Raw genomic sequence first — 17,292 nt, 5'->3', positions numbered from 1 at the left:
ATGCATGTTGGGTGAACTGCTGATAGCAGGCTGCTCTATCAATTGATACACAGTAAGTGCATTAACAATAGCGATCACCTATGTCTACAGATATGCTTGTAATCTATCTTGACAAAAGTGCTGCTGCCAATGCTCTGTCACATACTGCATCAAGACACATGTCTCATCCTCATTTATGTATTTACTCTTTGTTGATTGGGTTAGTCCCACTAGGCCACTATCCTGTTTTCAAGGGAGACCTGTGATATACACACTGACTAGAGGAAATTTGGTGATCACTGGGAATTTCCCCTACTCTTTTTTCAATAAGTGCCATGAGATCTTTTACAGTCACTTGAGCTACTACAAATTTAAGCAAATGGGACCTCATTTTTAATGCCTTATTCAAAGGATGGTAGACTCAGGAGTGCAGCACCCCCTCATGTTGCACCGCAGTATCAGTACTGGAAAATTAATGGAAGAGTCCACAGCCTTCTGATCTTCCAGCACCAAAGGTGAACGTGCTACCTGTTGAGTCACTGGCACTACATCAGACTTATCAGCCTGTCTGCAGTTGTCATGACCTGCCTGCCCCAAATTTCTTGGTTAGGATACAATACACCTATGGGTAAAAGAAAGGTTGCTTGTCATGTTTCCATATCACAGCAGGCGGTGTGCATGCTATATGTACATTAAAGCTGCAGTATTTGTATGTCAGCAATATGTTTAGCTGTCCAAGATGTACGATACTGATCTTGATGGTCAGGATTATGGACTCAGAACTCTGTACTGTCAGCACTACAATACAAGATTATCAGCAAAAAAAAAACTGTGGTGTTCTTGTCTAAGTACTGTTACACAATGGCAATATTGGTGCTACACAGCAACACTGGTTGTTGCGCAGTTGGTCTTAGTGATGTCCATAGTGGCATGCTAATGTATGCCATGTGCTGCTGCAATTTTCATATAAGTTCCATCAAGACAGTACCTCCACTGTGGCAGAGCATTCAGGACTATTACTCTGGAATGTAACTCTCCTTTTAGCATTTCATAATTGTATATCAGGCATTAATTATTGTGCTTCCTTCCTTTGTGATTCCACAAGCCATCACATAGCTAGTACATTCTTATGCTCCACTGGTGAGCCACAGGATGAAGCTGTAGAACCATCCACTGCTTGACCTAGTAATGCCAGGACTTCAGGGGCTGGCAAGGAACATCACACATAATACAGATGGCTCAGTGTGGTCATTATGTACACCACTGGTTTGTGACATCTTCTATCAGCATAGATCAAATTGTGCATGCCTTGTAGGACCCCAACTCTCAGCTACTGTGGTGGGGTAAGCATTTGGCAAAAGTGCTTTAATTTCTCATACATGCCTGTTGGATACAGACCCACATGGAAGCGGAACCATCTTATATATGTGGAAACAAAGTGTTACCTATGACATCACATCTGCTTGAGTTGGTAGAGTGCACAGCTGGGGTGCACAGGGTTGGTAAAGGTACTCATTGGTGAAAATGTCTGTTATGTTTTATTAGTATCCTTAGCTACTCCTGCCCCATATGAGTAGACAAGCACAGAAGTGAACCCCTTCTTTAAGGAGGCTTTACCACCACTGCCCTACTATATGTGTCTGTGCTTGTTGCATATTCCAACCCAGAACAATACAGTACTTACTGCCTTGTCTATGCACCAGCTGTATCTCCACATGTGTGCAGATTTGCTAAACAATAATACTCTGAATAAATATACAACCTTTCTACTATGTGTCTGTGCTTTGCCTATGGCACCATGGACACCCATGTGCCTGTAGGACTGCCATATTTATTAACGTCATATGTATGTCCTGTAGTAATATACATGTGTAAATTTGTAGGCATGTTGTAAAACTCAATGGGTGATCTAGCTGTCTACCACTTTGTGACTTCTGTATATATATATATATATATATATATATATATATATATATATATATAGTTTCATAGGTTCATAGGTTGGTACTAGGCTATCAGCCCTAGGACCTATACAAGCCTAGCCATAACAATTCCCTGGCTATTTCTTCCCACACTGTTTACTTTACTTCCCTGGACCCCATATTCAATATATATATATATATATATATATATATATATATATATATATATATATATATATATATGTCACTGTGTGTCCCATTCTTCAATGGTTGGTCCTTTACTGAAGTTGGATATGTCTTTCTGCTCTGCATACTACATGTAAATAAACTTAATGTAAACATAACAAATGCGTTTTGAGTGGAATTTTTCTCCCCGGGCCTCCGTGAAATGGTGCCTTTGTGAACACTCATACTATTCCAGTAAGCAAATGCTAATAAATAATAAGTAAATAAATAAATAAATGTACTAATCAGATTTGTATGCTGTATCCTGGGCTATTTGCATATCTGCTTTTTATTGTGTTCTTTAGCTCTTTGGTAGTACATACTGCTTGTATAATGCATTCTCTTGTGAAATGTGGTTTTCATACTGGTTCGTGGACTCTTGATGTTATTTCAATTTTATTCTGTTTCAAAGCCATGTGTTAGTGCAAACTGTTTACAGGTATATAGTAGCACTGATTGCTGCTATCTGATAACTGCATGGCTAACATAAATGTACCCTCAATGTAAGATAGAATGTAATGCGCTATCTCTCTCTTTCTCACCCCTACCCTGCTCTCACTTGCTTACTACTTTCCACCCCCATTGTGGAGCAGCACAGCTCTCTCTGTCGCTCGGTGTATATATATATATATATATATATATATATATATATATATATATATATACATATATAAAAAAAAAAAATATATATATATATATATATATATTGGGCGGCCACGGTGGTGCAGTGGTTAGCATTGCCGCCTCACAGCAAGAGGTTCTCCGGTTCGATCCTCGGCTGGGGTGCCTTCTGTGGAGTCTGCATGTCCTCCCTGTGGTCGTGGGTTTCCTCCGGTGCTCGGTTTCCTCCCACATCCCAAAGACATGCTGCAGGTGGATTGGACACTCTAAATTGGCCTTAGGTGTGCGTGTGAGTGTGCCTTCTGTGGAAGGTGTGGCTGGCAACTCGACACCGTAAAACTCCACTGCCATTCAATGTGCGGACAGGTGATCCGCTGTGGCGACTAACGGGATAAAGCCGAAAGAAGAAGAAGAAGAAGATATATATATATATATATATATATATATATATATATATATATATAAGCACAAATCTAATTTCAGTATCTCGAGATGAAAATGCCTTAAGTGCAGTTGAGTGAAACTGCACTTGATCGAATTTGAAGTATCGAATTTGCAGTTGACGTGGCGTGGTATGTGGGATTTGCTGTGTTTGTAAGGTGTGGTGTGCTGTGGGATATGATTTGCCTGCTGTTGTGTGGATATATGTGGAGATTCAGGTAAGTGCTGTTTTTTTAAATGTTTTGGGTAGGGATCTGAGTGTATGTGAGTGTGTTGGGAAGTTTTAGGTGTAGGTTAGGGTAGGTAGGTAAGAGTGTGAGTGTGTAAGTGTTGAGAGTGATGGCTTATATGTAAGGTAGGTGTGTGTATTTGTGTTGTTGTTTCTGTGTGTTTTGTTGGTTTGTTGTAGTGTGGGGAGGAAGGTGTATGTATGTTTGTTTGTGTGGTAGAGGGTGTATTTGAATTTCGCGCTTTTGTGGTTTCGATATTGTGAATGCTCTGCTTTACAGTGTTGAGATACTGAAATTTGAGATTTCGGTATTTCAAGATTATAAAGTGAATATATATATATATATATATATATATATATATATATATATATATATATATATAGGTCTACCTGAAAACACCAACATGCAAAAACACCGACAACGAGATAACCGACACCACAAAACCGAAAGTTCAAAAACACGAAACTTCACATGCCCGGCAAACCACAATCCCGACAATCAACAAAACAAAACAAATACCTTTTCCGTAAAACACACACACAACACAAGCACACAGAAAACCTTACAAACCTACCCTAAACCTTATATACACAACTATCTATGCACTAACCTTAACCCAAACCCTAATCCTAAGGTCCATAACTATCACACACTCACCTAACCCGCGCCCTAACCCTGACTCACTTAACCCACCCCTAACCCTAAAGCCTTTCACTATCACACACTTACCTTACCGCACCTTAACCCTAACTCACTTAACCCGCCCCTATCCTTAAAGTCTGTCACTATCGCACACTTACCTTACCCGCACCCTGACCCTAACATCCGTCACTATCACACACTTACCTTAACATGTCGGTGTTCCCAGCATCGGCATTTTCAATCGTCGGGCATCTCCGTTGTCGATCTTCCGGTGTCGGTAATCTCGTTGTTGGCGTTGTCAGTGTTCTGTGTTTTCAGGTAGACCCATATATATATATATATATATATATATATATATATATATATATATATATATATATATTTGGTTTTGTTTTGCAATATCTTTTATTTCAGTTTTGAAGATTTGCATAATATCAAAATGTTAACAGATAAAAATAAATAGATAAAATACAAAAAAAAAAAAAAAAAAAAAAAGACATACCTTACAGGAAACTAAATACAAAAGTGCTATATGCATAAAGAGACTATATATATATATATCGAACTATACTACTGATCTAATCAGCATATCCTATAACTAAAAAGATCCCCTCTACTTGACTCCAAGTAGACTATTCTCTATCTGTTAAACCTAGCACTTGCTCCTACAGTACTTATTACCTTGATACGGCACTCTTGTCATAGATGGTACCCCAAAAAGGCAACCCCCCATTTCTCGGTCACCCACGTCCCCCGGAATCTTTTTTAAAGTTTTGTTTTTGTCTATCCTTCTAGCATGTCGAGGGATCAGTTGCTAGTGTCCTCTCCTGCTCAGCTGGTGAACCTGGGAATATTGAGGCAATGTTACAATTGCCTCATGTACACAGAAAACCCTCTCCTCCTCCCACAAAACACAAATACATGCGAGAGATGCAACTATACGGCCAAACTGGAGGCTGAGCTCTCTCAACATAGGACTGGCAAGACCAGTCAGGAGGAGAAGGTTACCACACACACTATAGACCCAGTCTCACATAGTACCATTACAACCTCAAATCATACACATAAACAGACAAAGACATACTCGGAGGCTCTGATCAAAAATCTACCAAAACAGCAGAGGCCACCAAAGCAGACACCCAAACAACCACCACCTCAGAACACAACACCTGCAACACATAGACCTCACAGTCAGAGTGTCAAACAGTCACAGCCCTTAAGGCCAAACACAATGCCAGACACACTAGTCATTGGTGACTCCATAGTCAGACACACTGACGCCCCGCTCACCAGACTGAGTAAGGAGAAGGTCACAGTAAGCTGCCTGTCGGGCGCTAGAATCTGCCACATAACGCAAGCACTCAGGTCTCTCAACAGCAGGTACAAATATGACTCAGTCATTGTCCACGCTGGTGTAAACGACCTGAGACGTACCTCCTTGGACTACATGAAAAGAGACATTGAGGAGCTCTCTGATTATGTAGCCCAGGCAGGTATGACCCTGACCTTGAGCAGTATCCTACCTTCACCAAGAATGATGCCACAATACAGAGATAAGATGATCAGCTTTAACAATTGGCTTAAACACTGGTGTCATTCAAAGGGGATCCAGTGTCTGTCTGCCTGGGATGACATGCTGGACAAGCCATGCTGCTTCGCAAGGGATGGCTTGCACCTGTCACCCTGGGATTCGGATATTGGCAAAGGCTCTTGCCACCCCATAGTGCCTTTTTAGGCAAGGCTCAAATTCTAAACCTACCACCCTAGAACACAAAAAGGAAAAACTAAGGGTAATGCTGCTCAATGCCAGAAGTCTAAATCTCAAAATGCACACACTCGAGGCCCTTCTCAGTATGGAGAACATCGATGTCTGTGCTGTGACAGAAACCTGGTTCAAGGCTCTTGAGAGCACCCCAGCACTATCAGGTTTTACCTCATATCATGCGTTCCGGCCCCAAAATCCAGACAATACCAAGAAAGGAGGGGGGGTATCCATATTCATCAAGGACACCCACACCTCAAGACTGGTGGCAACGCACGATGCATCGGAGACCATCCAGGTGCAAATAACCATAGGCAAGACTGCTCTGCAAATTGTAGCATGTTACAGGCCACCCTCACAAACTCAGGAACCTCACATGGCCTTCCTGAAAACACTAGAGGGGATAAATGTATCACCAAACACCATCATACTAGGTGACTTCAATTACCCTAATATAGACTGGGAACACTACTCAAGCCCAAACACCGTAGCCCAAAAGTTCCTGGAATTCATAAACTCAAATGCCATGGAACAACTAGTCACCATCCCCACAAGAGGAGATAACATACTTGATCTCATCATCATGAACATGGGAGCAAAATGTTCAACACCGGAAGTATACCCCTCACTGGTGAGATCAGATCACAAACTAATCTCGCTGGAGGTCCTCATCCCACCCCACCAGAAATAAAAAAGACCACAGTAAAGAACTTCTCAAAAGCCGACTTCACACTTCTAAAGACTAGTGTGGTCTCCTTTAAGGCCCCCGAGCCGGCGGAAAACAGTACTCAAGCCGCTGAATCACTTACAAATGCCTTCTACCAGCACCTGCAGGACTGCATGGATAAGGCAATCCCAAGCAAAACAAAGACTCTTTGTACCAAAGGCAAGCGTCCAGTCTGGTGGACCCCAGCCATAAACAAACTCTACAACAAAAGGAGGAAGCTACTACAAGATAGAGCAAAATCCTTAAAAGGTAAGACACCCTTGATCACTATAAGTAAAAACTAAGAGCTCTCATAAAATCATCCAAAGCAAATTTCGAGAGAAAATAGCTAAAGACTCAAAAGACAATCATAAGGCCTTCTTTAGCTATGTTAGAAACCAGGGAGGAAACTCCCAGATATGCTCAGAACTAGTTCAAAATGATGTGAAGATTACTGATCCTACAGACATTGCCAACATACTGGCTGACAGGTTCAGTGCAAACTTCTCCCCTCCCCAAAAGGAGAGATATCTATACCAAACGATTGCGGCCCCCCCAAACATCTCCAGCGCCCAAGTGAGAACTGCTCTCTCCAAAGCAAAAAACACAACATCCATGGGACCTGATGGTGTCCCCGGCTGTGTGCTCCACGAACTCAATGAGGAAGTAAACCCACAGCTAGGACAGCTGTTTAATCAAAGTCTTACCTCTGGATACGCACTCCAGGAGTGGCGCACTGCAACTGTGGTCCCACTTCACAAAGGCGGTGCCTCCACCGACCCTGGAAATTACCGCCCATTAGCTTGACAAGCCTTATCTGCAAAGCCATGGAGAGGATCATAATGGACCTCATAAATAAAGACATAGGGAATTTACAGACTTTGGATCCAACCCAGTTTGGCTTTGTCAAAGGCAGATCATGCCTTTTAAACTTGGTTGACTTTTTCAAACAGTCACCAAAGCCATTGATGAGGGAAAGGCAGTCCATACAGCCTACCTCGATCTGGCTAAGGCCTTCGATACAATACCCCACTCGGGTATCATTGAAAAACTCATCAGCTTAAATGTTAACCCATACATCACAAGATGGGTTGCAAACTGGCTGAGTGACAGAACCCACAGGGTCAGAGTTGCTGGCGCCATGTCAGACTCAAAGCCTGTCACAAGTGGTGTCCCACAGGGCTCAGTCCTGGGCCCACTCTTGTTTGGCATCTACTTTTCCGAAGTACAAGCAAACACAGGCGGGCTATGGCTGACAAAGTTTGCAGATGACTGCAAACTGGGCGCCATAGTAGAAAACACATCTGACACAGATATCCTTCAGAAGGGTCTCACAGAAACGGATAACTGGTGCCAGAGCCACGGCCTAAAGTTAAATGCCAAAAAATGCATAGTCATACCTTTCTGGAAAAACAAGGTTACCCCTAGCTACCAAATAGGTGGCAATCCACTGAGCACAGAAGAAGTTATCAGGGACCTGGGGACACAGGTTGATAGTAGTCTGTCATTCGACACCCATGTAGCTAAAGTAGTTAGGAAGACCTTCTACATTGCCCACCTTATCATGAAGGGATTCTCATCTAGATCAAGGGAGGTCATAGTCTCCCTTTACTCATCACTCATCAGACCAATGATTGAGTACAATGCCCCATTCGGAATGTATCTGACCCGACACTTGCAGCAGCTGGAGAGGCCACAAAAGTTCCTCACCAAAAGGATAAAGGGTCTCAAAAATCTGTCCTATGCTGCCCGACTGAAAGAACTCCAGCTCTATTCAGTCGCCATCGCTTGCTCAGAGGTGACCTTTGCCTAACATACAAGGCCATGTCAAACCCAGATTTGATGAATATGCTTCACCTCAAAAATCTAGATCCATCAGAGCCACAAGGGCGGAGACTTAAACCTCGACACGGCTATTAATAGGACGTGCTGGAGGGATAGATTCATCATCCAAAGACTCCCTATGCTGTGGAACAAAATCCCGGTACATGTGAGGCAGAGCACCTCGCTGGCCTTGTTCAAGAGAAATCTTGACCAATGGATGGGAGATCGCAGATATACCCCAGGGATTACCTCAGTGTCACTGCTCGACAGAGGCACAGCAAAATAATGGGTATAGTTCCCCATACTAAAGGGGTGGCGTAAGCCATGAAACGATGGGCTAGGCTGGTAAATGCCCTCGGGCAGATAGCCTAGTATGAACCTATGAACCTATGAACCTATATATATATATATATATATATATATATATATATATATTATAGTAATAATGTACAAGTTGAGAAAAAGATAAAAAAAGTTAATTAAAATATTTGCTTTAATATTGTTAATGATTGCAGAAAAATTAATTGTAGACAGGTAGAGTTATTTTTATGATATATTTGTTTGTGTTGATTGTAGATTATTAGTTTATGAACTTTAAAATATTTTTGTGCTAATTCCTTAAAACCATCCCATGTTAATGTGGACCTCTCCAGCCAAATTTGGGTAATATACAGTATGACCACACATTGCCACATATCTTTGTTCACTGTGCTAGTTCCTTGCGTTCTCTATTCTTAGCCGCACAATATTACTGATTTCATCTACATTTCTGCCTGCCTCGATTTTTTGCTACATTGTACAATGTCTTGTTTGTATATCACTTTGCAATATGCAATCCTGATGGCATACAGCAAGCTTAGACAATAACGTTTCTTGTCTTTATGAATTGTGGCCATTTTCTGGCTAAAATGACGTGCCTTTTCAAAGGGGGTCAGATAACAAATGAAGGTTTATTGCCACTTCACTTTTTTTTTCACTTTTACAGAACTTATTTTTAAGATGTTCTTTATTAGTCTTAAGCAGCCTTTGACAATAAATATGTCAAATGTTACTAATAAATCTGCACAGAGCAATAAGTAATCATATAAATCTAGTCACTGGGGTGTACAGTTGCTGAAAGATGTATTAGCAAGTCATTGTTTAATGCTGAGACTTGTACTACACACTCACCATCTTCAATTATCCTTTTATCCACGGCTTGCAGATCTGTGTTATTTAATTCATCAGTAAAAATCGAAGGAATGATTCTGGCAATAGATTTTGTGGTCGATGGTTTCACTTCTGATGCACTAGTTACAAAAGCTTAAATGAACAAGAAACAAAATGGCTTATTAATTAGATTTGATATAGCAGCTTAAAAAAATCATCATGAAGAACACTTTTAAGAAAACAGAATGGGTCTTATATAATGTGTTTTTTTTAAACATGACAAACACATTCTGCCAGTTTTTACTTTTTAGTTTAACTATAGAAAATGATCCCCCAAACTCTAATAAGCTATTTTACAGAGAAAATGACATTTTAAATTATGTAGAGTTCTTTTTTATACTTCATGTGAAAGCACCTGTAATAAATTTTCCCAGCAGTAAAATGTAAGCCTGCTTCCAGCTTGGCCCGATAAAAACTAGATGACTGAAAAATTGAGAGCATTGTCCTTAATCCTGTGGATATCACCTCTTTTCATATGACACAACATTATACAAGAATGGTGTAGTAGAAATGTTTTTGCCTTCATTGTCAAAATATGAAGCATTGTGGCATCTTGCAACTCCCCCAGTAAATTTAGATGTTACTGATGAGCAACAAGTAAATGCTGACTATAGTATGACTGGTGGGGTAGACAGTGACCTTTACATTGATACTTATATAGTTCTATACAGCTGCTATCATCCACATTGCTTATGTAACTGGTCACTTGATCTTCCATGAGATGGATAGCAGGTGCAGTGATGTGACTATTGTCCTATAGGCAGCTCCTATAATAGTAATTATAGAAAATTGCTGCAACCTGTTCATAAACTATTCACAAGCCATCTGGTGTAGCTGCAGAAGACACACATATTTCTTATAAACAGGACTGAATGGCTTCCTCAAGGTTTGAATTGTAGCTGAATGATAAAGCAACTCCGTCTCTTCTCTGCATGGTAGCATCCCTTAGATGAAACCTGTGCTTGACAAACAGAACATTAAAGGAACCCCCACTATTTGAAATCATTACATTATAATCTGTTTGAAAATTTTAGCTTAGAATATCCCCAGTGACTTGAACACAAAAGTACAGTCTACCCTAATAAGTATTAGTATGAGCCATACTGTGAATGAAAATCTCTGAATGACTCCCACATCTCTGGAATAAACTTCCTTTCTTAATTACTCAACCCGTTAATCCATATCTTCAAGAAGGAAATGTATGATTACATAAGCAGCTGTAAGTTTGATCATGGGATCTGATATACCAAGCTCCTCAAGGGCCAGTAGGCTTTGAGCTTGTTCACCAGAACTATGGAACTAGAAATTATTAAACAAAGTGGTGTAGTCCAGAGAATCAGATACAAGTTGAGAAACTGCAGAAGAGCACAGAAGTACTAAAGGAAAACAAGTGTTGTCTCCCATGAAGAGGGTATCATTGCCCTATCTTTTGTTTTTGTTTTTTTTTTTAAATACCTTTATTAACTTCATTTAAGACACAGGCAAACATACCTTAACAGAAAATAATAAAAAAAAAAATCATACTAACATTTTTTTGCATTTACAAACATTATACACTACACATCTTTTCTTTGTAACTATCATCAGTCTAACATTATATAAATCAATGAATTTATCCTGCCTTTCCTTAAATCTCACTCCTCCTCCTGAACATTATTCTGCATGTACTGTTCCCACAATTTCAATAAATGTATTTCTATGTAATTTTACTCCTTCCGTTTTCTAAAGATTCCTCTTCCAGTTCTTTTACTCTTTTATAAAATTCAGTACTTCGAATAAAGCTGACTTAGATTTTGATTTCCATTTTTTAGTAATTGACTTTTTGGCAACCAACAGAATAAAACGTAATAACTTAATTAATAATTAAGCTTAATGAATTTTTGAGTCTCTTATTTTCTTTGCTGAACTAGTCCCTCTCTCCGTCTACCACCAGCATACTTTTATGATCGGAGAGAAGAAATTAGTAAAATCAATAGTATTTCTTAGACAATGATCAAATATGTTTTTGCCTAAGCTGTATTACCTAGTCATATCTGTTCCATAGAGTGTACTCAGTGTGTTTAATGTCATTTCTATGAACTGTAACTTGTGAATACTCTATCTGTTGACAATGTTCTTTTTCAGCTTGTTATAGCTGTCTAAATATTTGCACCGTGTATGTATAGATTCAGACTGTATGAGCAGAAGTTGAATTTTTTACTTAGATAATATGTCATTCTTCTATATTATATTTTGTAGTAATGTTATTTAATTATAACCATTAAACACCACAAAGAAGAAAGAGTGCTGAAGCAGCCACTAATAAACCAAAAATAAGCACTCGGACAGCCGTTTACGCCCGTTAACTTTATTCACCAAGCACAGCAAACTAGTGGATTTAATAAACAAAAACCAGGACTAGTTGCTTCAGGCAGAACAAACAGACACTTTATTACGTGAGCGCTTTTGGGAAATTCAATGACTTCCCTTCCTCAGACCTGGTCTGAGGAAGGGAAGTCATTGAATTTCCCGAAAGCGCTCACGTAATAAAGTGTCTGTTTGTTCTGCCTGAAGCAACTAGTCCTGGTTTTCGTTTATTCAGTTTAGTGTGTTTACATCATGCCTTTGTCTGTTTGTTGGATTTAATAAACACTAATGCTGATTACAACCAGTATGTTTTCATCCAAAACATCCTAAGAATATCCAGCTAATCACAACACAATAATTTATAACCCAGTTAATTAAGATAAATTAGCCATCAATTAATTCTTAAAGTTAGGGCAGACTCATACCTTAAATAAAAACATTTAAATAAGAACATTTAAAATACCTCCTATAACCATATTATGCTAATGTGGAGCTTTTTCCCTGGGCCTCAGCTGAAAATGGGATATTATCTCAGTTGGACCTTCCCGGTAAAAAATGTCAAATAAAATAAATAAATGGCTAATGGCTCTAAATATAAAGCAAATAAGAAAAGGGAAAGAAGACACTCTTGTCTGATTCCTCTCTTTAATCACATCTTATCAAAGGAACTCTCACACTTTAATTATTGCCTCTGATCCTTCACATATCCTCCTAATTAACCTTATTATTGTACCAGGGTATGCAAATGCTTCTATTGCCCTACTTATAAAATCCCAGCTTACTCTTCTGAATGCCTTTTCTGCATCACGACCCAAAAACATCAATGGTATCTTCTTACATTCTGCTTTCCTCTGGATCATCATTGTTCTATTAATGTTGTCAAATATTTGCCTCCCGTCCACAAAACCATACTGATCCGTATCTATCAATTTTGGCAACATATTTACCATTCGTTTAGCTAGTATAGACACAACCACTTTACTATCATAGTTTAAAATTGAAATGGGTCTATATGAAGCTGGGTCTGATGTCTCATCATCATCTTTAGGCAATACAGCTACCACAGCTTTCTTCCAAGATGTTGGTGCTTCTGCTGTTTTTACAATACTGTTAAACAAAATCTTCCAGATCTTTATTTATCCATTTCTTCCTTTTAAACAAAATCTTCCAGATCTTTATCACTTTTTCCCTCCTAACTTCCAGACTTCCAAAGGAATACCATCTGTTCCTGGAGACTTTCCTGAAGACTGATTATGCATCACCATTTTATCTCATCTTCTGCTATCTTAACTGTTAGTTGTTGAGCTTCATCCATCTTTAACCTTGGCATAATTAAGTCTTCCATAAATATTTCCATTTGTGCTCCTTCTTGATTTCCACATTTGTTTTACATAATTTCCGGAATATCTCTAATACTTCTGCAGGACATCTGGTTATTTTTCTTATCATAGGGTCCCTAAGTCACTTTCTACTTCATGTTGCCTAAATCACTGTGCTAAAAGTTTTTGCCCTCTGGAGTTATTATCAAAAAATAGTTGCTTAACAGCAGTCTTTCTAAACTCATGTGTATTAGCCAAATGCCCCCTTATTTTATCTTTAGCAATCTGCACTTGCTCCTATTCTTGTTCTGTGAGATTCCCCTTATTCTGCAATACTTTAACCTTTGTCAGCCCCTCCAAGTCATTCTTATCACTTCTTAACCATATCTCTTTCTCTTTTATTTCTACTCTATTTTTAAATTCCATTTTCATTTTATCCAACTCCCTAGCTATAACTGCTGAAGATCTTTCTATCTTCATTAATAATACTCAAATAATTTACACTATCCATTCCTTAAATTTCTTGCTTTTTAACAGGTACATGGGAAGTGCCAGTATCTCATTTTACTTCATTACCCTGCATTTTTATCTTAGTTTTTATCGGTGGATGATCTGAAATAGTTATTGGATGTGTGTTGAAACTTTCAATTAAATGTACATGTACCTGTGAAATATAATTTTCATCTATACTAGCCCAGGTATTGAACCTTGTAGAATAATATGTACATTTTGTTCCTTCCATTGAATTTACATCTTCTGTACCAAATATTTTAATAAGTTTCTTCAGAAATTTATTTATTTATTTGACATTTGTTTACAGGGAAAGTCTGACTGGGTCATGGGATATCCATTTTCAGTGCAGGCCCGGGGAGATACATATGGTTAACAGAATGAAAAACTAGAAAGACATAATCAAGTCATAACATTCAAGCACAAATATAAAAACGACATATTAGTTTGTCAGAATGAGAACTTATCAGACATAATAAAGTCATAACATTCAAGTAAAAAATTTGAAAAAACATAAATTAGTTTGTCAAAATAAAAAACTCAACAGACATAATAAAGTCATAGTGCTCAAGCTCAAATTATATGGAAAGCCTGATAATAGGAAGATGCAGCATTATTTACATAATAGATAATTATCATAACGATTATTAATATTCAAGAGGTCATGAAATATGGTAACAGATTATATTGGTGAAGACATAGGATAGTACGAGTAGAGAAGGGTAGAGTGTGATAGAGGGGATAGTAGGAATAGATGTGGAAAAGGTATGAGCTTAACCTCAGAGGATTATGTGTAGAGGAAGGGAGGGTAAGGTAAGTTAGTAGTGGGAATAGAGAGAGTAGAGGTAGAAAAAGGTATAAGAGTACGTCATCCTGGGCTCATACAAGAGCAAATACAAGCTTTGTTGAAATATTCTCTTATAGAAGTTTTGAAGGAGTGCAGGTTAATAGTAGCAGTTTTGATAGTTGAAGGAAGGGAGTTCCATAGTTTTGCCACAGAGCAGGAATAAATGCTTAGGTTTGGGGTTTTGTTAGGTTTATAAATTTTGAGGAGAAGTTTCTTTTTAGATCTGAGATGTTTATTTAGGATATAAAAGTTGAGTAATGGGCTAAGAGCAGGACAAGCTAGTGGGTTGTGGATGCTTTTGTATACCATAGTAAGTTATACATACTGGAAGTGAAGGGGGAGTTCAAGCCATCTTAGAGAATGTACGGCTTTATAGTGGTGAGTTAGAGGGGTTGCACTTATGGCAAATTTATCAATTTTGTTATAGCAGCTTTCTATTTTTTTTCCCTTTGGGAGGTCTGTAAATTAGTTAGAATTTGGTTCCCATATAACAGTGAGGGTGAGAGGTAGGTTTTGGCCAGGGTAATTTTGGTAGCTGCTGTGAGGAAGTTTTTATTCTTGTATAGCATGCCTAGTTTTCTGCCTTTTTGTTTTTTGATACTGTTTTGCATGTGTAGGTCAAACTTGAGATTATTGTCAATTGTGACACTTAGTAGTTTGGTATGCGGAACCAATTAAATTTCAGTATTGATGGCTGAAAAGATCTTGAAGTTTGTTTTGTTGGAACTATGGGGTTTGTGGGTGAAGTGAAGGAGATTTGTTTTTTTTTTTTTGGTCCAGTAGGAGTTCAGCATTGGAAAGCCATATTTCTATGAAAGAGAAAGCTTGTTGTGTTATGTGTTGTAGATGAGTTAATGTGTCTGATACTCAGATGACAGTGGAGTCATCTGCGTATTAGATTAGAGTGCCTTCACAGGAGGATATATATAAGTTACTGATGAAGACATTAAATAGTAATGGGCCAAGGATAAATCCTTGAGGTACACCTGTGGGGGTGATGTGATATGGGGAGATAGAGCCCTGACATTTTACTGCTTGCTGCCTGCCAGCTAGGAAGCTAGAAAAACACTGAAGTGTAATACATTCTCATTGCAAATCAAATTCCAGTCCCCACCTATAAATAATTTTCCCTGCTGAAAGCTGATTATTTGTCTTAAAATTTTCTAAAGCTCACTAATAACAATTTTTTGTGGAATATAAATGCATGCTAGTGTAATCCTCCCTTGGCAACAACTCCTTACTACCAGAAACCTACCATTATTGTCTTTTTTCTCTAGAATTTGTATAATTACTCTCATTTTCCTTTGTCCGTGATATTTGCTGAATATCCATTTTGAAATCCTTGCTTTGTCAAATTCACATGCTCATTTATTTCCAAATGTGTCTCCTGCAGCATTGTTATTTGCATTCTGCATTTCTTAGTACACTTCAACACTCATTCATTTTTGTCTATGCCTGTAAGGCCATTTACTGTACATTACAGGATAATATGGATAGTGAAGTGTTTATGATAAAAAAGCTTTTGTTCCCACCTATTATACATGACTGTTTTTGAAAGTTTATTTCAAAGTTTTGTGTGACATGCACACACTATTTGGCAAGAAGATCTTTTATACAGTTGTTTCTTCTTATCCCTATTTGAACCTATGTCACATTTTTCAAGACTTTTTGTTTTAAAGACAACCGTCCATCCATCTACAACCCAGTTTTCCCCTCAAGCAAAAAAAATAAATAGATTTTCAAAACACCCCATCCTTCATTGACTTAGAACAAACACCCACAACTATGCACATCTTCAAAACATTAAGTTTAACCCGCCAGATAGGCACAACTGCCCTAAACTGGCAGCTGTATCACAGGCATTACCTAAGCTAAAATTAAGGTTACTCATTCCAAAGACGTGATACAGCATGTGTTCCCACATACACTGATTGCTGTCTTTATTACCCTCCAGATATAAAAAACAGCTGTTATGCTTTCAGAAAACATTAACATTTTTCCTTATGAAAAAGTGCATTGGCTAACTTTATGTAAAACTAAATTGTACAGCATTCTATTAAATGCATTAAAGTATTAAAGCTGCCAGGGAGGCTGCTATCTCTTATTCACTTTCTATAATTTCAAACATTATTTTTCACTAAACTAATTGCCATTGTACATTTAAATGTGGCATTTCCTTCAACAAATAATGCTCAGAACATTCAAAATTAATTGCTTGTACCTGCAGATAGCTTATTGAAATGAAACTTCTTTTGGCATGGTAATGCGATTTCAGAGTGAAATGGAAGTGAGACTCAGCCGGATGATGGAGCTGTTTTACTCTTCTAGTTGTTTGATAATTGAGAGGTCTAACCCATTTTAATTACAGCTGTCCTCCTTAGTCACAAAGACACAGGCAAAAATTTACAAGTACCCCCTACACACACACACACACACACACACACACACACACACACACACACACACACACACACACACACACACACACTCATAACACTCCTGGGTGGGCATGAATTACACATTAACACACACCCTGGAGGGCATTATTGCTTGCTTAGTGTTTACTCAGTGTTGCTTCAAAGTTTGTGAAATGGTTAGCTGCCCACGATAGACGTATGGGCTTTCCTTCGCAATTCCTTGCAGAAGTTTCACTTCTACCATGTGTGGTAACCACACACATTCTTTTTTCCATCTAAAAGTAGACAGCAA

At 38.5% G+C, this 17,292-nt stretch overlaps 1 protein-coding gene across 1 annotated transcript in view; it reads right to left on the bottom strand.

Annotated features, from left to right (window-relative positions):
- LOC122807003 overlaps positions 1-17,292 on the bottom strand; it is a 326,840-nt gene that overhangs the window by 69,462 nt on the left and 240,086 nt on the right. Inside the window, exon 4 of the mRNA XM_044077877.1 lies at positions 9,523-9,654. Coding sequence (XP_043933812.1) covers positions 9,523-9,654 — 132 coding nt within the window. The remainder of the gene's footprint in view (positions 1-9,522; positions 9,655-17,292) is intronic.

The sequence above is a fragment of the Protopterus annectens genome, chromosome 1.part1, assembly GCF_019279795.1.
Source record: "Protopterus annectens isolate FY-2018-M chromosome 1.part1, PAN1.0, whole genome shotgun sequence".
In the NCBI taxonomy this organism is placed as follows: domain Eukaryota; kingdom Metazoa; phylum Chordata; order Ceratodontiformes; family Protopteridae; genus Protopterus; species Protopterus annectens.
The sequence above is the reverse complement of the archived record's forward strand: the minus strand, read 5'-3'. Positions and strand labels throughout refer to the sequence as shown.